The 22,139-nt window shown below is 38.7% G+C and overlaps 1 protein-coding gene and 1 pseudogene across 1 annotated transcript; both read left to right on the forward strand.

Annotated features, from left to right (window-relative positions):
• Positions 1–40: 40 nt before the first annotated feature.
• GDF2 (growth differentiation factor 2) lies at positions 41–4,408 on the forward strand. Its single transcript, XM_049790700.1, has 2 exons — positions 41–505; positions 3,309–4,408. Exons 1-2 carry the CDS (start codon positions 160–162, stop codon positions 4,223–4,225), a joined length of 1,263 nt encoding a protein of 420 aa, XP_049646657.1. The 5' UTR covers positions 41–159; the 3' UTR covers positions 4,226–4,408.
• Positions 4,409–7,147: 2,739 nt separating this feature from the next.
• LOC126033395 (rho GTPase-activating protein 5-like) lies at positions 7,148–7,924 on the forward strand (annotated as a pseudogene).
• Positions 7,925–22,139: the final 14,215 nt, after the last annotated feature.

Consider the following 22,139-nt stretch of genomic DNA (forward strand, 5'->3'; position numbering starts at 1 on the left):
GAAGCACCCTGGAGGGACTCAAACAGTAGCTGACCGTCTGTGCATTATCTGTGTGGGCCTGTGTGAAGAGCATTGGGCAGGATAATGCGGGCCCATTCTTTCCTGGCTCCTCGGTGCACCCAGTAGCACCCACAGCTTCTTTTGGTCTCCAGTTTCAACATGTGCAGCAGGGTGCTAATAGTGGCCCTGCCTGTGCTCTCCCTGCTGATTAGTTCAATGCAAGGGAAGCCACTGGAGAGTCCAGGCCAGGTATTGGCAGGGAGAGATGCGCACCACTTGCTAGGGAAACCTGGAGGAGATACAGAAGAAGGTACTTTTGACCTCAGGATGTTCCTGGAGAACATAAAAGTGGATTTTCTTCGCAGTCTCAACCTGAGTGGAGTCCCTGCCCAGGATAAAACCCAAGCGGAGCTGCCACAGTATATGATTGACCTCTACAATAGATATACCACCGACAAGTCATCCACCCCTGCCTCCAACATCGTGCGCAGCTTCAGTCTGGAAGGTAGGGTTGGCCTGCGGAGCTGGGGAATCTTGGGGAGAAAAGGAAAGAGCAAGGATAGCTCAGACTTTCAGATGAGACTACTAACTACAGGAGGCTCTTGAGGTTTCACTTTCAATTAGTTAAAATGGGAAAAAAAATTAAGTGAAAAAATTTAAATAAATTAAATGAGTAATTTAATTACTTTATTTTATTTTATTTTTTGGTTTTTGGATCACACCCGGCAGTGCTCAGGGGCTACTCCTGGCTCTATGCTCAGAAATTGCCCATGGCAGGCTCAGGGGATCATATGGGATGCCGGGATTCAAACCACTGTCCCTCTGCTTGCAAGGCAAACGCCTTAACTCTATGCTATCTCTCCAGTCCCAATTTAATTATTTTGACCACACTAACTTTATGCTGGGTTCCCAGCACCTGGAGAACAGTACAGATTATACAACATTTATGACATTATAGAAAGTTCATGGCACAACTCTACTTTAGATTCATTTTCTCTGGCTTAACGCCACATTGAACACAGGAGGGGCTGTGTTAAGGACAGCTTCCTTTCTTCCATCCCTTTGCCTCTCCTCCCCTACTATTCCTTTCCATCTAAAAACTGACCATTTATTTAAGGCCTCCCCCCAACTGGGTACACATTTTTTGCTTTAAAAATGCCTATTTTTTCTTATTCAAATATGTATGAAATTCAGGTACATACCTCTGAGAGAGAAATGTTAGAAACCTGACTTTTTTTTTCTCAAGATAAAATAATATCCCTGGCTGAGAAGGAGAATAGATATGAACCCAGGACTTGGATCACCGATGCCTACAATGTGTAAGGTCAAGGCTGACAGATGTTTCAGAAACTTTTTCTGAATGCTAATATCTAAAGCAGCTGGATCCTGACCTAGATTGAGTTGTCTGCACCCACTGATCAGCTTTTTCTCTGAATAACAAGGTTCAGTAGCACATTTGCCTTCTGTACAGAAATTCTGAAAACCCTCAAGAGACACAATTCAGATCAGCAGACCCACAGTGCTCAGAGGCTTCTAAAGCTCTCTTTGATCAGCATGATGTTTTAACAGTGCTGGGTTTTCTGATTATCCAGAAGAAAAAAAAAACTTCCTAGATTTTATCAGGAAATTGCTATTTTTTTAAGCACTGACTTTATTAGTTATATAATGATAATAATGATGATGCCAATATTGAGGATGAGGCTATGATGAGGATGAGGATAAGGATGTTACTATCTTTGCAAACCAAGTGTTTGTAACCTCTGATCTAGAGGAAGGCTGAACTTCTTCATCTAAAACTAATACCAAATTGGAGCCTGGAGTCCAGCATTTGGAGCCATCTCAATAACTTCATCTTCCTTCCCTGTCTCTTAGTAATCCCCTGCATTGCCCTCATTGCAGAAGCGAGTGCTCTGATATTATCCCAGATCTCCTTATAACCAACATTCCCGTGGAGGCCAATTATCTTTGCCTTCAGAAGCAATAGGGTGTGTGGCTGTTTGGGAGGGTGTTTTCTAGATGTCTGACTATGGTTCCACAGTCATTGTCAAGATATGTTACAGTGAGAGCGCATTGGGTTTTTAATATACTACTCATAGACATTACTCTTATCCTGTTCAACTCACTCCTTAGTTTAAGTGGCACATCCATACTGGGGTGAGTGCATCCCACAGAGCAAGCAAAATAACACATGTTTTGGAGGGATGGCGGGTGCACATGCTTTTGAGGTGAGGGGTGCCCAGAGGTGGGGGATATCTGGTGATGACACAGACATATTGACTGAGTATCTGCTATAAGTCAGGATCAGTGCTAGATGAGTTCCAAGTTTATCAGATGAAAGCCTCATATCATTCCTGAGCCAGATAAGCTGAATCTCGTGTGAAGAGATAAAGTACAGAGGGTCTTGGGTTTTCTCCAATGGTGCATACTTGAGAAGAGACAGATTTGTAATTGTTTATTTCTTCTTTTAGGCATGAAAAACTGCCAGATGTCAAGACAACAGATGGTCTCCCATAGATTAGGGCATAGTAGTTAGTAATAAAACATGACTTTCTTACTCTCTTTGTGACCACGTCAGGACATAATAGACATGTGCTAATGTCTGTGTGCCAGTCCAGAAAAAGTGGGAATCTGAACAATTGTGTAGCTGGGAGACAAATTCCATTATCACCTGACATAGCAAAGTCATTAAAGGTACTATGTATTTTTTCCTCAAATGTGAAAAGTCTCATTCACTTTTACTTTGCTCAGAAGATAATTTTATATGCTTTTCACATTGTTTGGATGAAGAGATTTTTATACTTGCTAAATAATGTAATCTCATCTTCCCTCCAAGGATCTTGCCTTTCCAATCATAAACTCAGGATGTGCATTAACATGAAATGTGGCTGTTTTGCTTATTTTATTCTTATTATGTGTTGAAGTGTAAGACCTGATGAGATGTGTGTGTATTGGCGACTAAATATCTAAACCCTGGCTCTATGTTTAAAGTGAGGAAATTAGATTCTCCCAGTATTAGTGTGAAGGATAGACTAAAGTATACATATACAAGTGCCAGTTCAAAACCAGGCATACTAGATTGGGATGGGAAACTTTTGATGACAGGAATTTTCTGCCTCTCCTATTCTTTGAAGATCCTAAATCCTTTCAAGATTCTCTTGAAATCTTACATAAAGTCTTACATAAAACCAAAAATATTTAGTAGAGACAAATTATGCCATCTAGATAGTATTTTTTTAATCTTGAGCTTCAGCTTTGGGAGGCTCAACCTCCCACCCAGAATTTGTCTTTCATTGTGCTTTACATTTCAGATGCCATCTCTGTATCCACCACTGAAGGCTTCCCCTTCCAGAAACACATCTTGATTTTCAACATCTCCATTCCCAGGCACGAGCAGATCACCAGGGCAGAGCTTCGACTCTACATCTCCTGTCAAAACCACGTAGACTCTTCTCCTGAGCTGAAGGGAAACATGGCTATTTATGATGTTTTGGATAGAGCAGATGCTTGGGATGCTTCTGAAGTAACTAAGTCCTTCCTGGTGTCCCAGAGCATTCATCATGAAGGCTGGGAGACCTTTGAAGTCTCCAGTGCTGTAAGACGGTGGGTCAGGGCAGATTCCACCAAGAGCAGAAATACACTGGAAGTGACCTTGGAGAAGTACAAGAAAGGCTGTGACAAGCTGGATATCAGCGTCCCCCCAGGAACCAAAAACCTGCCCTTTTTTGTCATCTTCTCCAATGATCGCAGCAATGGGACAAAAGAGACCAGATTAGAGCTCAGGGAGATGATTGGCCATGAGCAGGAGAGTGTGCTCAAGGGCCCATCCAAGAACAATCTGGTGAAAGCAGAAGGTCATACAGTCTCAGGGTTATCCCTAGTCAGAAGGAAGAGGAGTGTAGGGGCCAGCAACCACTGTCAAAAAACCTCCCTGCGGGTGAATTTCGAGGACATAGGCTGGGATAGCTGGATCATTGCACCCAAGGAATATGATGCCTATGAGTGTAAAGGTGGATGCTTCTTCCCCCTGGCTGATGATGTGACGCCAACAAAGCATGCCATTGTGCAGACCCTAGTGCATCTCAAGTTCCCAATGAAGGTGGGCAAAGCCTGTTGTGTTCCCACCAAACTGAGCCCCATCTCCATTCTCTACAAGGATGACATGGGTGTTCCTACCCTCAAGTATCACTATGAAGGGATGAGTGTGGCAGAATGTGGGTGCAGGTAATTTCAGATCATGGGGCAGGGGAGGCTTTGTTGGGGTGTCTTGGGAAGAATTCTGTGTTCCTCTTGGGCATGACAATGTCAATGTTTATCTGTTTGAAAGACTGGGAAATGGAAGGGACTCACCATGTCTTTATGGTAAAGGTTTGTTCTTCCCACAGTTCATCCCAAGCACACAAAGGAAGAAAGGGTTTGAGAAGAAAAAGAAAGGTTGGATGGTGCTGTTGTGATAAAAGTGAAGATAATGATAAAAGGGCAAGTGATAAATAATACAAAGACAACAATAAAATACAAAACAAAAGCCAGAGTAAAAATGACCAGAAAAGTATAGACAGATGTGCAGATTTATGGAGATTCAAGGGGCATTCAAGTGCTGATTCCAATAACCTCAGGAAGTACAAGGAAAGAAACAGTCAATGCACTCAAACCCATCATTTCATATATTTCCACAACCCAGTGATATGAGAATGACAAACCCCCATCTATAGATGCAGAACCTAAAACCCAGACATGTCAAGCTATGCCCATTTGCTCTGTAAGTTCAGCCTACAGGTCTCCATAAGTATGTCAATTGACAAAGTCCTAAATGTGTCTAAGTTTCCATCTCAGATCAAAAGGTAACCTCATAGTTAAAGAAAATTTACCTGTAGTGAAGGGGTGGAGGAGAAGGGAGCATAGTTAATTCACATAGTGTAACTAAGCAGGTTGTTACTCCTTATCAGTCCTAACTACACAGGTTCTCTGGGTCTCTTAATTCTAAAAAAAAATGCAAAAACTTTTTGCTCAAGTTGCAGAGGATATATCTAGTAGTACTAGGAGAACCATGTGGTCCTAAGAATTGAAACTGGGGCTCCAATATGCAACACATATGCTCTAGTCCTTTGTGCTATACCCCCAGCCCTACAAAAATGTTTTTAAGATGATCCTTGAGGTTCAATAAAACTACTCCTCAAAACAACTATGGGTTAGATAAGAATCAAGATGACAGTCCTTGGATCTGGGTGTACATTGTGATTAAATTTCCAGGGACCTCTTCACACAGAGTTTAGGTGGCCTTGTCTGCCCATGGTCTCAACGACCCTGATAGTTTTGGAGATATGGATGACAGGCCGCTTCTTAGTCACCCAGTCATAACCAGCTCATGGTATAACATACCTCTGGGCTTCTTTCTGACAGACTCAAAAGGAAACAGGATCTGAATTTAAATTTGTTGAAATAAATGTAACTCTTGTTCAGTTACTTGTAATGTCTCTCTTTATACCCTGCATGACAGATACTTGTTAATGACAGCCTTCAGGCTCCCTGATCACCTAAGAACTCAGGTTCTGTGGGCATAGCTAGTTCTTCCTGTTCTTGTTAGCTCTTATATGTGCTCCCTTCTTCCTGCCCTCGACTTGCATCTTAGGACAAGACTCCACCTCCAATAACTTTGAGACTTTATTTTCTGTTCCCTCTAGGTTTCATCTCCTCTGACTTGTGAGGTCACACATAAATAGAATGGAGTAGGTGTCTGTAAGTGATTAGGATTTCCTCTATGCTCCTTCTGAGAAGTGACTAGAGCAGTGATTTTTCTTTCTAGGGTATTCCCACAGCACAGAACCCTGGACCATTCTCACTGGTTGAAGAGCCCAATAATTTTAGAAACAAAATAGTTTGTGTTTAGTGTTTACATGAAAACAATGAACAGCTTTAATAAAAGAATACCATAGAATATCATTACTTAATTGCTGAAATTATAGAAAATATTAATTTCTGGCACAACAATGCTGCTCAATCATAAATGAACATCTTTTAGTCCTGGTCATATATTTCCTTCTGTGCCTGCATCAAAGTTTTCCATGGAAATAAAGTCATATGCCTAAGAAGTGAGTTCTGAGCCTGATGACCTGCACTTCCACTCTGTTGTCCCTTCCTGAAAACACTTTTTATCTTAAAGGGAGTGTCAGAATGCTACCAGATGGGCAGGTTATTGTGAGTAGTGTCAGTGAATGTTGGGATGAAGACATGTGTCCAGATGTGGTGTGTGTAGAGGAATACAGGTGTAGATGTGAATGTGTATAAATCATGCAGATGATGTATGTAGTAGATGGGGGAACTTACACCTTTCTTCACCTACCCTTCCCACTGCATCACATCAAGGGTGGGAGACCTGGGTACTTGCTACAAGTTACATCCAGCTGTTAATCACTTTCCACTTCCCAAACTCCTAACCCCTGTACAGTTTTCTGGCTTCTGCCCCCCCTTCCCCCTCTTCCACCCCAGCACTTCCTGTTCCTTTTGCCTTATATTTTTAGCCAAACACCCTATTCTCAAACTTGAGACAATTCTGACCATCCCTATTCATTACCAATGTGAGACTTCTGTTTTTCTATTCTTTCCGCCAGATTCAATTTCCCAAAGTGTGTTCACTTCAAACCAAGTGAAATAAATGCAAGAGGGACATCCTCTGGATAACCCCTGGTGTGACCTAAACAGCCCTCTATCTAACCTCTGTTCTTTCCAATGCTCTCTTAGTAATGTTTCCTATAGAGAGGTCATTTTTGACCTATTTAGTGGTGAAGCTGCTGCTTTTGCATCTGAAAAAAACTAAGTCCAGCACAAAGACAAGTTGGCAGGGTTTACATTCTATTTCCTGCCTCCACATGACTTAATCATGGCATACAGTTGGCAATACATAGGGGGTAATGGCAGATATTAGCAGAGGTAAAGTTGAATACATGGGCTTGGGACTAAACTAAACTGGGCTCAGGTACTCCCCAAGTCAAGCATTGAGCGTTGGTCATGTCAAGAAAAAGTGGTGTGAGTGTGGCTGTGCGCATGCACACACTCTTCTGGCACTGAGTGCTGAAGAGATGCTGAGCAGAAAAAGAAAACTAAGAACTTTAATCCACCAACACATAGAAATTGGAAATGTAATTACTTTCTGATGTCCTTCCAGGATCTGGTTACAGCTGAAAGACCTATACCACTATTTTTTGAAAAAATGTATGGAGTTTATTGAAGATATAGGGTTATGTACTGAAGAACTCTATCGGGTTAGTGGAAACAAAACTGATCAAGACAATATTCAAAAGTAAATTGATCAAGATCATAATATCAGTCTAGTATCAATGGAAGTAACAGTCAATATTGTAGCTGGAGCTCTTAAAACTTTCTTTGCAGATCTGCCAGATCCTTTAATTGCTTATTTTCTTCATCCAGAACTGTTGGAAACAGCAAAAATACCGAATAAAACAGAACGTCCTCATGCATTGAAAGAAATTGTTAAGAAATTTCATCCTGTAAACTATGATGTATTCAGATATGTAATAACACATCTAAACAGGATTAGTCAGCAAAATAAAATCAACCTATGACAGCAGACAACTTATCCATTTGTTTTTGGCCAACTCTGATGAGACCTGATTTTGAAAACCGAGAGTTTCTATCTACCACTAAGATTCATCAATCTGTTGTTGAAACGTTTATTCAGCAGTGCCAGTTTTTCTTTTACAATGGAGAAATTGTTGAAACTGTGAATACTGTGGCTCTTCCACCACCTTCAAATCTTAGACAGTTAGTGGAACCAATGCCGCCACTTCAGTTATCACCATCGTTACAATCTCAATTGATACAACCACAGTTACAGACGGATCCTCTTGGTATCATATACATAGGAAGTGATAGCAGAGAGCCTGAAATAGGACAAAAAAAGCAAATTTAGGCATGCATGTTTCAGGGCTCAGTAGTGTACTTCATGTTTCTTACAGATAATTCACCTTCAAAATGATGAACTACTTTCTCTTTGGACTATATGGGATTCCTTATTCATTTACATAACAAATTTAAAACCTCTGATAAGCATGACTGGAGAGATTTAATTTTTATAAACAAAAATAGCTACAAAATACAAAGCTTCTGTTGCATGCACTTTATTGCAATCAGTATATCATTCCTGTGGCATTTTCTGTCACATTATATTGTGAATAAATTTTTTTATAGAAATTAAATGATTTAAAACATCTATAAAACATTTAATGCTTTTCAGCCTGCTTTATGGCTGGTTTTGTTATTTGATGTGCTAATTTGGGTAACTTGATTTACATTTTAGCAGTCTGTGTAGCTAACTAAAAGCCCAGTAAATATTTTATAATTTAGCCTACTTCTGCCATGTTTAGGATGCTACTTAAAAGAGAGAAAAAAATACTCAACATATTTCTATACTTTCATCATCTTAGTAAACTTGTGAATGATTTGATGAGGGATAAACATTTCTTGTACACACACACACACACACACACACACACACACACACACACACACACACACACCAAGGACATGCTTGTGGCTAAAGTGAATTGATAATGTTGTGCAAAGGGTATTGTCACCGACTCATTTTTTAATAGTCCATGATAAAATAAACATCTTGTATACTGTTATAACTCTGTAAACAGATGCATGTTCAAAAGATCTATGATGGTCTTGTAATCTTAATATATTTTAAATATCTTAATTTTTTCCCTCATGGGAAATATATTTAGTATAGTGTAGAAAGTAGTCCACGACATTTATATATTAGGTTATATAACTTTTAAGACATAAAACATAAAATTTGTTGTAGAAAATTCTTTAAATCAAACATTTTAACCTAGAAGTTTAATTTAATCTGTTCCTTGGATCTATTTTTATGTGTCCCTTAAAAACATATCCAAAACCATTGATAATAGAGCAATAAAAATACTTTGGGTACTGACAGCCTTTTTGGAGTATATATATATAAGTTGAAAACTTGTATTCATATTCTTTTCTGTGATACGTTGTACTAAAGTCCTGAATTAGTTTTGCCCCATTTTTTTTAACAGAACATTTTCCTTTATGTTGGTACCAGATTTGCCTTAAATGACTGCTTCTTTTGGCATTAAATTTTTTTTTTTTTAGTGAAGATACCACCAGAATACTAAATTACAGATACAAATTTCAGAATAAATTGCATAGGTAAATTCATTAGGCTTTATTCAAAATTTGTTCCTTATTGAACCTTACCCATCCTCCTCTGAAAAGTAAAGAAATAGTTTGCCTTTGGTTGATTTTATTTTGTGTAGTAAAGAGAAAATTATTTGATTCATATTGTAATCTTCATTTATACTACAATTTTAAGGTTCTCTGATGTGTATTACTAAATAATTTTGAGATTCAAGACTCCTAAGAATTCGATTTGCTGCATTTTTACTTAAAAATACTGTCTTTCATTAATAAAAAAAAATACTGTCTTTCCCTCAAAAAAAGAAAATGCGAGGCTCACTAAGTCTTGATTTATAACTTCCAAAACTGACAGGAAATGTTTTCCAGGTACTTAAAAAAATTTTTTTATAAGTACTAGGGAATTTCTCTCAATTAATCGAGGCACCATATGGTCCCAGTTGTGGTTAGTGTGACTTTGTGGTGCCTGGGGATTAACTGGGGGTTCCTGCAGGTTCACTTTGAGCTGTCTTCCTTTTTTTCCTATACAAGCAATACACTTATCTGAGATAAATATGAGTTTCAGAGACAATCTGTTAGCCATCTTCTCAGTTTGCTAACAACTAAACCTTTTTATTTCTTTTCATTGTTTTCTGTACCAACTCAAGTCTCTCAAATATATTTACTGGATTTGGAACCCCAGACAAAATAACCTTGAATTAGTAATACTTCCTTTGATGTTACCATTTCAATCTCCCCCATTTCACTTTCTCCCACATTTTCCAATTATCAGTGACTTTCGTGGGTTGGAAATAGACATGTCCAGCAGCATCATGTTCCTCTGCCTCAGCAACCCATCTCCTCCACACACACACACAGGCACACATACAAACACATTAGGCATTGTCTGTGTGTTGAGCACCAAACACAAATCTTGTCAAGCACTTTTGCACTGCAAAGTAAACCTTCACTTCCCAAGTTTTCCCACAAGTTTCATGGAAATGATCCTGATGATTATTAATTACTCCAGTTCAGATATGTCTAATGGGCCTGATAGAAATGAAATCAGGAAATGCAACTAGAAAACCCAAGTTATGTAGAAAATTTACTATAATTAGGAATGTATTAGTGACCCCAGGCACAGGATGAGACACCCCACGCAAGACACTCTAAGAGGAGATAAAGCAGGAAAAATTCTATAAAGAAGAAAACTGCTAGCTTCCTCACACAAATCCCCAGCCCCACCTTCAGAAGTTCAAAGATCCACATCCACATCTCATGTAAACAACAGCACAACCCTCCAGATTTATACTAATTTCTGAAGCAATGCAAGCCAAGGCACAGAAACGCAGGGGGTATATCAGTCTTTGGACTGAAAATTCTGCAACTCCCTCAGTGGAATGGTCAGACAGAATAATTCCAGTTCTACAGATCCTTGAGAAACTAGAATGTGTGGCTGCTTTTGACACCTCCAAATTTCTACAATACTGACATCCCTGTAAGAGCACATCAATTTAGATCTGAAAATAGCATAGAAGGCATCTAAGCTCAATAAACAAAAAGCAATTACACAAAAAGAGTCAAATAGTAACAAACAGCTCAGTAAACCAAAACATTAACTTTAATGACCCTGATGAGAACTACTATATTAACTGTCACAAACTTTCTTTTACCGAAGTACTTTTTTAAGATTCTCTTAGCAACTTTTTTGTATATAACAACATAAATAATTGTTTATATAAACAATTTTATATAAATATACATAATTTATATAATATAAACTTATATCACTCTGGTGCTGGGATTGGTGTTGGAACATTGGCTGTTCAAAACCACTGTATTAGGAATAACTTTGTGAGCTCTAGTGTTTTAAAAGAGTTCAGAAGAAAAAAAAAAGAGTTCAAAAGAAGATGAAGAAAAGCTGATGAGGGGGCCGGAGAGATAGCTCAGCAGTTGCAAGCAGTTGCAAGCAGCTGATTCAAGACGAATGGTGGTAGAATCCCAGCATCCCATATGTTTCCCCTAGCCTGCCAGGAGCGATTTCTGAGCATAGAGCCAGGAGTAACCCCTGAGCTCTGCCGGGTGTGACGCAAACCCCCCCCCCCCCAAAAAAAAAAGCTGATGAGAGTACTTAGCTTTCTGCTCTTCAAGAAAGTTGAATGCAATCTTTTATTTTTCTACTCTTTTATGTACCAGTTGATAAGGAGTGCCAAAGGCTCTGGTGACAGGAAAACAAGAAAATTTATCCATTAATTTTTTAAAAGATATAATGTTATTTTATTTTCTTAAAAAAATCAATAAACTAATGCTTTGTTTATTCTTAAAAAAAAAAGAAAGTTGAATGCCAGAGAAGTTCTTTCCTTAGTAAAAAAACAGAGACAGAAAAGAGATAAAGAGAAAGACAAGCAGGATAGAGAAAGGGGTGACCCTTTAAGAGCACATGCTCAAGGAACATCAGAGGTTGTAGGCAAATGAACATTGGTCCGAGCAGAGCTTTGGCAGCCACATCGAAGCTGTAAGCAAAGTCTTGACTTTGCAGGGAACTAGGGATACTAGTGGACACAACTACTGAGAGGTGACAGTGCTTTGAGTATGCCTCCTATAGACAATATTGAATGAGGATAGAGAAGAACTCAGCCTGCCTGCCTGTCAGGCGTTATGTGGAGATGAAAGAAGATGCTTGCATGGCCAAAGAGAACCTAAGACACCAAACAACGCTGTCTTTAACAACAAACTGAAACATCTGCTGAACGCTGAAAATTGCTTTTGATGTTCTACCACAGCTTAGAGAATTATAGCTGTGCCCTTACCAAAGTGATTTAAATATAGTCTTATCTAAGTTATTCCTCTCTTAGGGCCAGAGAGATAGCATGGAGGTTAGGTATTTGCCTTCCATGCAGAAGGTCAGTGGTTGGAATCTCGGCATCCTATATCGTCCCCCGAGCCTGCCAGGAGCGATTTCTGAGTGTAGAGCCAGGAGTAACCTCTGAGCGCTGCCAGGTGTGGACCCCCCCCCCAAAAAAAAACAAAAAAAAACAACAAAAAAATAAGTTATTCCTCTCTTTCTGCTCATCCATCTTAGAACCATTCTTCATAGAAATACTCTTAACTGATATAGAAGGGAAAGCAGAGTGAGATTCAACATTTAGTAAAATCTCTGCCTGTGTTCTTAGGAGGAGAAAGTGATGACATGGACCCATCAAAATGGGTTTTGAATCTAAGTAGTCTAATAGAGTAATCAGAGTCTGGCTCACATTACAATATGTTGATTGAGTCTGGGGAACCTAAGAGATCTGCACATGAGTTTAGGGAGGTCTACAGAGGTCTTTATTGAACCTCATGGCTGCATCTGAGCACTAACCTCAGAGACACTGTTGTGAAGAAGCAAGACTTCTCTGAGACGTGCTCTGTGGCCCACTCACTTGAATAGACCCTGTCAAACACTAACAGATGCAACAGTATGTTTAATCCAGATTTAACCTCATGAAAACAGGTGGTTAGTGGCACAGAAGAGCATTTATGTTGAACACTGTAGACAGATAGGGCTTACAAACAGTAAGAAACAGACTAAGCCTACAAGTTCGCTATCCATATTTTTTTGCTTGTTTTTGTTTTTGGGTCACACCCGGCAGCACTCAGTGGCTACCCGTGGCTCTATGCTCAGAAATCACACCCCAACAGGGGACCACGTGGGATGCTGGGATTCGAACCACTGTCCTTCTGTATGCAAGGCAAAATGCCCTATCGCTGTGCTATCCATTTTTTTTTTTTTTACAAACTCTAAACACATGTTTAGCAGCAAAAAAGCATCTACTCCTGTGGATGAGGCCCTGGGGCCACTCACCAATGGACTCAGAACTTGACAATGGGAAGGACCTTGTGAGCTACTGCGCTGCATGTCCTTCTCAGGATTCCTCCAAAGAAGCAGGGGAGAATATGAACATCCCACTGGGTAACGTAGGAAAAAAATTTTTTTAAAAAGAGTTGATATAAAAATTCAGCACAGAAAATCATCTCTTAGATCCCAAGGTGATTCCTGAGTTTCAAGTTCCTTGTTTTGCCAAACCATCCAATGATTCCATTGTATGCACTGGTCATCACAGTCATCTTTTGCAGGAGTGTCACACTTACCAGAGCTGCAAGAACACTCCAGCAGCAAGTAGAGATGCCCATTGTTTCTTTTCTTTAGATCCATCTTAGGAGCTATGTTTTGCATTCTTAATTTTATATGTTCTGCTTCTAGCTGTTTTTGTCTTTCCCTTTCTCTTTGTGTTTTCAATAAATATAATTTATTTAATGAGATATTTCAATTGAAATAGGATTTGGAGGAGGAAGGGATTATCACCAAGGGGACAAAGTCAGAGCTAACAGAGGAGGAAAAACAGAGGTATCCCCTGACAGAGGAGTGGGAAGCCAGGTTCAGGAATTCAGGCAGAGCCCTTATGAAAGATACAGGGAACACAGGACACAAGAACATTGGGTATCACCTGACAGCATCTCCTCTCTGTGGTGTGTTAAGTGGAGGCCCCTAACTTTATGCATACAACCTAATCCTCAGAAGCTATTAATTGGCTTTGCATGATACAAAGAGTGTCTATTACCTCTATGGCTAAAGATGGAATAAAGTCTTTGTGGGGAGTGGAGAAACACTATGAATGAAAAAGAACTTACACCTCATGGTCCCCAAGCACTGCTGGAATGATCCAACACAGAAACAGTGTACCATTGGGTGTATCCCAATTTTTCCCCTTCTGAATAATAAAATTAAATTTTAATAAATGTTAACTAATTCATGGTGAGAATTATAGGCATTAAGAAAGTTTATTAGAAAAATAGGATGCTTGCAATGAAAGGGCCAGGAGAACTTTAAGCCATAGTAAAAGACTCAGAGAAACATTTGGTCTTCTCTTTTCTAGGTTTATATCCCCTTTCCTGATTGTTTGGCCCGTTCCCAGGGGAAGCTGTCTTATACCTAGGAGTCAGGCTCAGGATATATTTTCTTTATTGTTCAGGTGCTCCATCTGTCCTACTGGTAAGTATTTTATTAAGTCAATATAAGTTAGCATCTGGACCTTGTCTCATGGGAACAAGAGATAAACTAAAATGCCCAAGAGGGGCTAATGAATGAGTTTATTGACCTATGTGGTTACTGGGGAGGTTATTATTGGTGTCTCTTTGTGGATCTCATGCTGGCTACCTACACCCTGGCTTTGTGTCCTGCTGAGTAATGGCATTTTTTTTTATTTAAACACCTTGATTACATACATGATTGTGTTTGGGTTTCAGTCATGTAAAGAACACCACCCATCACCAGTGCAACATTCCCATCACCAATGTCCCAAGTCTCCCTCCTCCCCACCCGACCCCCGCCTGTACTCTAAACAGGCTCTCCATTTCCCTCATACATTCTCATTATTAGGACAGTTCAAAATGTAGTTATTTCTCTAACTAAACTCATCACTCTTTGTGGTGAGCTTCCTGAGGTGAGCTGGAACTTCCAGCTCTTTTCTCTTTTGTGTCTGAAAATTATTATTGCAAGAATGTCTTTCATTTTTCTTAAAACCCATAGATGAGTGAGACCATTCTGCGTTTTTCTCTCTCTCTCTGACTTATTTCACTCAGCATAATAGATTCCGTGTACATCCATGTATAGGAAAATTTCATGACTTCATCTCTCCTGACAGCTGCATAATATTCCATTGTGTATATGTACCACAGTTTCTTTAGCCATTCGTCTATTGAAGGGCATCTTGGTTGTTTCCAGAGTCTTGCTATGGTAAATAGTGCTGCAATGAATATAGGTGTAAGGAAGGGGTTTTTGTACTGTATTTTTGTGTTCCTAGGATATATTCCTAGGAGTGGTATAGCTGGATCATATGGGAGCTCGATTTCAAGTTTTTGGAGGAATCTCCATATCGCTTTCCATAAAGGTTGAACTAGATGGCATTCCCACCAGCAGTGGATAAGAGTTCCTTTCTCTCCACATCCCCGCCAACACTGTTTATTCTCATTCTTTGTGATGTGTGCCGAGTAATGGCATTTTTAAAAAATGTTATGGGTGGGGAGTTTGGGCTACCCCTGGGACCACGCAGGGATTATTCTTAGTTCTGTGCTCAGAAACCTGGCAGGTTCAGGGACAATATGGGATGCCTGGATCAAACCTGGACCAACCGTGTGCAAAGCAAACTTCCTACCTGATGTGCTAATGGCATTTTATAATGATGTCACACCTTAACCTTTAAATGGAGGCTTAATTATCCCATACTGAGACTAAAAGACCATGAACTAAGTGCACAATGTCCTGTAATTTCAGGGCCACAGGAAATTGACTAGACTAGGTTATTATTCTTATGGCTTGCCTACCTGGTTAAATGATTAGCTATAAACAACAGATTCAAAAGTTCTTCCTCTTCATTTGTGAATAGCATTTATTTCTAGAACCTATGTAGCCCCTGCACTCCTCTGCTCCTTCTCTGGACAGGCTCTTATCCCAAATTATTTTAACTGTTAAAAACTTAAGTTTCTCACACAATTGTATGGAAAATGTTTAGTATAGGGAAGAGAAAGAACAATTATGTGCCTCTGAGAGATGTGTTGTGGAGAAATCATATTGATAATTTTCCAGAACCTTGGTCACAATTCAGAACCCCTGACACCCTCAGTACTGATTCTTTCTCAGTGGTCCAACCCAGGTCAGGCTCACTGCCTTGCACACAGTATCCCCAAAGGCACGAGAGAAATCAGGAGTCAGTCGAAAGTTGGCCTTTCTGAGATGTGGGCCTGAGATAAACAGAACCTTCTTTGCCTAAGCTTCTAAGCTTATTACATAATTCTAATAAAATAAATGCTACATATATTTATTCATAAAATAAAGAAATAACAAAGGAACATTTAAAGATAATATTATCATTAACTGTATACAAGGCTAAAAGAAAAGATGAAAGATATCCCTCAGGAGCATGAAAAAACGTTTAACAAAACACTAGTAAATTGAATCCAGAACCAGATAAAGGATAAAAATAAAATCCTGGTCAAAGAAGATTTATCTGCCAAATCAAGCCTGGTTAAAAACTTAGAAAACTAATTAGTGTAAACAGCCATAGCAATGTAATAAGGAAAAACAATTAAGATAGTCTTAGTAGATGCATCTAACAATATTTAACATCTGTTAATAATTTTAAAGCTATCAAAATACCAAAAACAAAAGAGAATTTTATTTAATGAATACAGATCTCCCACAAAAGCAAAGCAGAATGATAACAAATATAGCTAACATTACATTTAATAGTGAATAAATACTGAATAGTTTTCTTCTAAAATAAGAATCAAGGCAATGGAGGATGGGAAGCTCAAATGAATATTGTAAGGCAAGAGTAAGAAATGCAATCTGGATTCAGAGTGCTTGCCTTGCATGTGGCTAACCAGAGTTCAATCCCTGGCACCTCTTATATAGTGCCCAAACCTGCCAGCTTGATGACAGAGCACAGACAGGAGTATATCCTGAGCACTTCTGGATGTGGCCCCCAAACTAAAGAAAAATTAAAAATAATAGTCTGTAGCTAAGAAAGAAAATATTTCAACAAAATATTTTTTTAGAAAACCTTGAAGATTCTATAAAAATATTAGGGTTAATAATCAGTTTAACATGGTCACAGAATCTATACTATATAAGAAATGACTACAAGCTAATTTTGGGAGGTGTTTGCTATTCTTTTACAGTCACATGTTTGTTTTATCATTTTTATTGTGACTAATGTGAATTACAACCTTTCACCTTCTATTTAAAGTACACAGTGACAGTGAAATAGGGCCATTCCCACCACCAATGTGTCCTTCCTCCACCCCTGTTCCCAGCATGCATCTGTTATCTCCCCCCTTTTCCCTCTGGATTGCTAGTGTAACAGGTCCCCTTTGTGTATAGCTTGTTGTAGAGTGGGAATCTTGATTTTATTGTTGTTGACTTTGGTTATGACATTTAGGTCTGATTATTTTTTATTTCCACTTAAATTTCAAGCCATTATTTGCTCCTGCTATCATCCACTGTTCCTCCCTTCAATTTATGAGGAAGAAAAAGATAATTTAAGTTCTGTGATTCTGTTGGAAAAAAAAACAACAAAAAATCAGCAACAGCAAAAAACTAGGGCAATAAGAAAAATACAATAAAACAACAATAAGAAAGTGAAAAAGAAAATAAAAAAGAAAGAGAAAAATGGGGGAGAGCTAGTGTGGCAAGGTTTGTTTTTTTTGTTGTTGTTGTTGTTTGTGTAGGCACAGTAAGTATTGGTGATATTAGAAAGAGAATTTCCTTGGCCTAAGAGATACAGCGTTTCTCCATTCATGAAGCATACTGTCATGGGAACAACTACAGACTCTGAACATGCACAGTATTGAACACCAAGGTCTTTTTATGGTAGGACAGGAAACGTTTTGCTCAATTGTGGCTGGCAAAGTCAGTTCTCTGTAATTAGAGATCTTGGTATTTGTACAAGTTATAGGATGAAGTCTATGATAGAGTATTCCTTTATGGGTTCTAGAAGTTCTGCTCCATCACAATTGTACAAGCTAAATTTTTTTTTTTGGGGGGGAGCTGGTGACGCTCAAGAGTTACTCCTAGCTATGCACTCAGAAATCACTCCTGGCTTGGGTGATCATATGGGATGCCAGCAGATTGAACCACAGTCCATCCTAGGCTAGCACAGGCAAGGCAGATGCCTTACCGCTCTGCGCCATCACTCTGACTCCAACAAGCTAAATTTTAAAGAAAAATTATTTATAATTGTAGCCCAAAATAATGAGAAATAGTTCTACATACAAAATATTTACACAATTCATATTCTGAAAGCATAAGGTACTGATAAACTAAATGCCCAAAGACTTAAAAAATCAACAGAAACCCTGGCAGAAGCTGCAAAACAGAGATAACCTGGAATGCCTAAGCAGGGTGGGGTCTGCTCACCGCCGCAATTGTAAGGGGCCTTAGCCTAATCATCACTGCAACTTTGAGACCAACCTCAGCACAGAAGCCCCGGCAACAGATGCAAGATGGGGGTGACCTGGAACTCCCACGCAGCATAGGGCCAGAGGAGTGTGGTTGCTCTTCATTGCTTTGTAGCTGTGCACATCTTCTAGCAAATGAACTCCACCATAATACATAGAAAAAAACTGCACCACAATTATGACAATGGGAAAAAAACACAAGCCAACACAAGGCATAGAAAATGAAGACAGCAACTCTGATGACCCGAAAAGTTTCAACCACATAGTTAGCTTCTCAGATATGGAGTACAGAGAAGAAATATGTAGGATGCTCAAAGAATTCAAAGAAAGCATAGATTAAGCTGAACAGAACACAAAGACAGAAATTAGAAAAGTCCAAACTGAAATAACAGGACTGAAAAACTCAGCAGATGAAACGAAAACCTCAATGGAAAGCCTCTCCAACAGAGTAACAGAACCTGAGAACAGAATCAGTGAACTAGAAGATTAGATCCAGAACAACTCCATACAGCAGAAGAAATGGGAAAAGAACATTAAAGTAAATGATCAAACAATGGAAAAAATACTCAAGGAATATGAACAGATGAAAATTGAAGTCTTTGATAAATTTAACAGAAACAAGATAAGAATCATTGGAGTCTCAGAGATACAGGAAGAAAATCCCCAAGAAGAATCAATAGTTAAGGACATTATTACAGAGAAACTTCAGAGCTAAAACAGCTTGTAATCAAATCCTGCATGCTCGAAGAGTACCACCTAAGAGAGACCCAAAGAAAAGCAATTCAAGACACATCCTAGTCACAATGATGAAACCCACAGATGGGGTAGAATACTGAAAGCAGCAAGAAAAAAAAAGAGAAATTACATTCAAAGGAGGGTCCTTAAGATTTACAACATAAGTGTCACAGGAAACCCTCAAGGCCAGAGGTAGTGGTGGGATATAGCTACAAAACTCAATGAAATGAATGCTTCACCTAGAATACTGTACCCTGCCAGACTAACTTTCAGGTTTGAAGGAAGTATACATAGCTTCATGGATAAACAACAGCTCAAAAACTTTACAGACTCAAAACCAGCCTTAAAAAAAACTGAAAGGTCTACTTTAAAACAAGACGACCACAGACAGACTTCTACATAGAGATGACTATAAATTCCATCACAATTATCTTCCTCAAAATCAATGAACTAAATGCATCAGTTGAGAGACACAAAGTGGAAAAATGGATCAAAAGCTGAATCCAACATTTTGTTGCCTATAAGAAACACATCTGAATAGTCAGAACAAACATATACTCAAAATCAAAGGTTTAAGGAAAATCACCCAAAGAAACAGCACTCTTAAAAAACGGGAGTGGCCATATTAATATCAGATGACACAAACTTTAGAACTCAGAAAAGTTATGATGGACAAAGATGGACATTTAGTACTAATCAAAGCATATGTACAACAGGAAGAAATCATACTGCTAAACATATATGCACTCAGTGAGGGACCAGCAAAGTATTTAATACAATTGTTGACAAGTCTGAAAGGAGATATTAATAGCAACACTTCCCTGTAACCCCTTGATAGGTCAACCAGGCTGAAACCTAACAAGAATATAAAAGCTCTGAAAAGATAAATAAAAGACAGAAAACTAGTATATATATGTATATATATGTGTGTATATATGTATATATATGTGTGTGTATGTATATATATATATATATATATATATATATAACTCCATCCCCAGAAAACTGGATGCACATTCTTCTCCAATGCACATGGATTATTCTCCAGGATGGACCACATGCTGGTCAATAAAACCTATCTCCATAAAGTCAAGAGGATATAAATTGTACAGACTACCTTCTTGATCACAAGGCACTGAAATTAAAGTGAACTACAAAAAGACACAAAAGACAAACTTTAACAACTGGAAATAAAACAGTTCACTACTGAACAACCAGTGGGTCAAAGATGATAATATAGAGTAAATCAAAAGATTCCTGGAAACATATGACAATGAAGACACAAATTATCAGAATTTATGAGACAGAGCAAAAGTGATAGTAAGAGGAAAAGTTATAGCTTTGCAAGCACTTATCAGAAAGGAAGAAAGGGCCTATATAAAAAGCTTAATAAACCAGCTTTTAAAAATGAAAAACATGATCAACAAAAGGAATCAAAATTGGTAGGGAGAAGGAAATAAAGGTTAGAGCAGAAATCAATGAAGTTGAAGTAAAAAAGTCCAAAAGATCAATGAAAGCAATAATTATAATTATTGATAAACCACTAGCAATTGATAAATTGATAAACCACTAGCAAAACTCACAAAGAAATGAAAAGAAAAACTTAATAAACCGGTTTATAAATGAAAATGGGAAGATTACTACATATACTGCAGAGATTCAAAGGGTAATTAGAGACTACTTTGAGAAACACTATGCCACAAAACATGAGAATCTGAAAGAAATGGGTAAATTCTTGGACTCATAACATTCCACGGTCTGAACATCAATTTCCCCTGTGGCAAGGCAGAACTAGCTCTGAATTTTAACTGGCACTCCAGAGATCCCAGCAGGGTGAAAAGCTTGACTTCTGGCCCTCCCTTCTGCTTTAGTTCTCTTTATTTTTTCGTCTTCATCCCAGGAGCAGAGAAACTCCAGATCCTGATCTAGGACAATTTTCAAGTGCTTCTATTATTTGATGCTACTGCTCATAGCTTCTTATCTCCAAGTAAGACGGGATTCCAGCTGAGAGAGAGGTACGCAGTGACACCATACTGCAAAAAAAGATCTTCCTTTAGAACTAAATTATGACCAACCCACTTCTGGCACTACTACTGTAAGGTGTCAAATCTGGGCTGAAGTAAATGTGTGAAGTGCTTATTTGGTTGTAGATGAAGCTACTGATGAGGAAGTTGGAAGTGGTCATCCTAACAAACATACACAAGAATAAGCAGATATTCCAAACTCTTAGGAGAGGTCCCTGATAGTTTTACTGGACTATCCTGCTTAAACTGCCCCAAATGAGGTACCCAGAAAACAGGAAGTAATAGATCATCTTTCAAATATCTCTGCCCTCTCTCCCACTCCAAGTATTCTGTCTCCTGACAGGTGAAGGGAAAGTGGATAAGGCCACTGTGAATGCCCAGGGCTATCTCCTACCCATGGTCAGGGCTAAATCAATTCTTGGTGAAGATCTGCAGGCCAAGGTAGGTGGTCTGAATCAGGGAGGCATAGAAATGGCAGTTTCTAGAGCTGGAGAGAGAAACAAAAGCATGTGAAGCTGGCGTTAGGGAGTTTGGCTGTGTCCACCTATAGCCATCAGATGTTATGCTGATGGAAATCAATAAATACTTTAAAATAGAATAATGACATTATAAAATAGAATAATGACATTATGGGGCCTGTGCTGTGGCGCTAGAGGTAAGGTGCCTCCCTTGCCTGTGCTAGCCTAGGACGGATCACGGTTCGATCCCCCGGTGTCCCATATGGTCCCCCAAGCCAGGAGCGATTTCTGAGCACATAGCCAGGAGTAACCCCTGAGCGTCACCAGGTGTGGCCCAAAAACCAAAAAAAAAGAAAAAAAAAAGAATAATGACATTACATTTTCTAAGATACCACTGTATCTTTATTAGTTGTCCATAAAACACATAACATACACAATCTATAGTATAGAAAGAATAATTTACAAAAATATAAAAATCTTGGTTATTTTTTTAGTATCCCAACATGTTATTTCAATACGCATATTTAAGCAACTTACACTTCATCAACATTATTATTTCTGTGAATGGTTTCAACACATATTTCTGTGAATGGCTTCAACAAATTTATTGCTTCTGAATAAAATATATATTAAGAAAAGAAACCATCATTGTTATAAGTGCATAATGTACATATAAAAGCTTTTTCTACAGTGGTTTAAAGAGAAAATCTGTGTATATATGTATACACACACACTCACACACACACACATATAGTGAAGTCTTGGG

This window comes from Suncus etruscus, chromosome 17 (genome assembly GCF_024139225.1).
Source record: "Suncus etruscus isolate mSunEtr1 chromosome 17, mSunEtr1.pri.cur, whole genome shotgun sequence".
Taxonomy (NCBI): Eukaryota; Metazoa; Chordata; class Mammalia; order Eulipotyphla; family Soricidae; genus Suncus; species Suncus etruscus.

Bases quoted from the DNA above. Each gene is read 5' to 3' on its own strand.
- GDF2 (XM_049790700.1), top strand. From the start codon at position 160: ATGTGCAGCAGGGTGCTAATAGTGGCCCTGCCTGTGCTCTCCCTGCTG. The intron at 506-3,308 runs GTAGGGTTGGCC...TTTACATTTCAG, and splicing joins GCGCAGCTTCAGTCTGGAAG to ATGCCATCTCTGTATCCACC.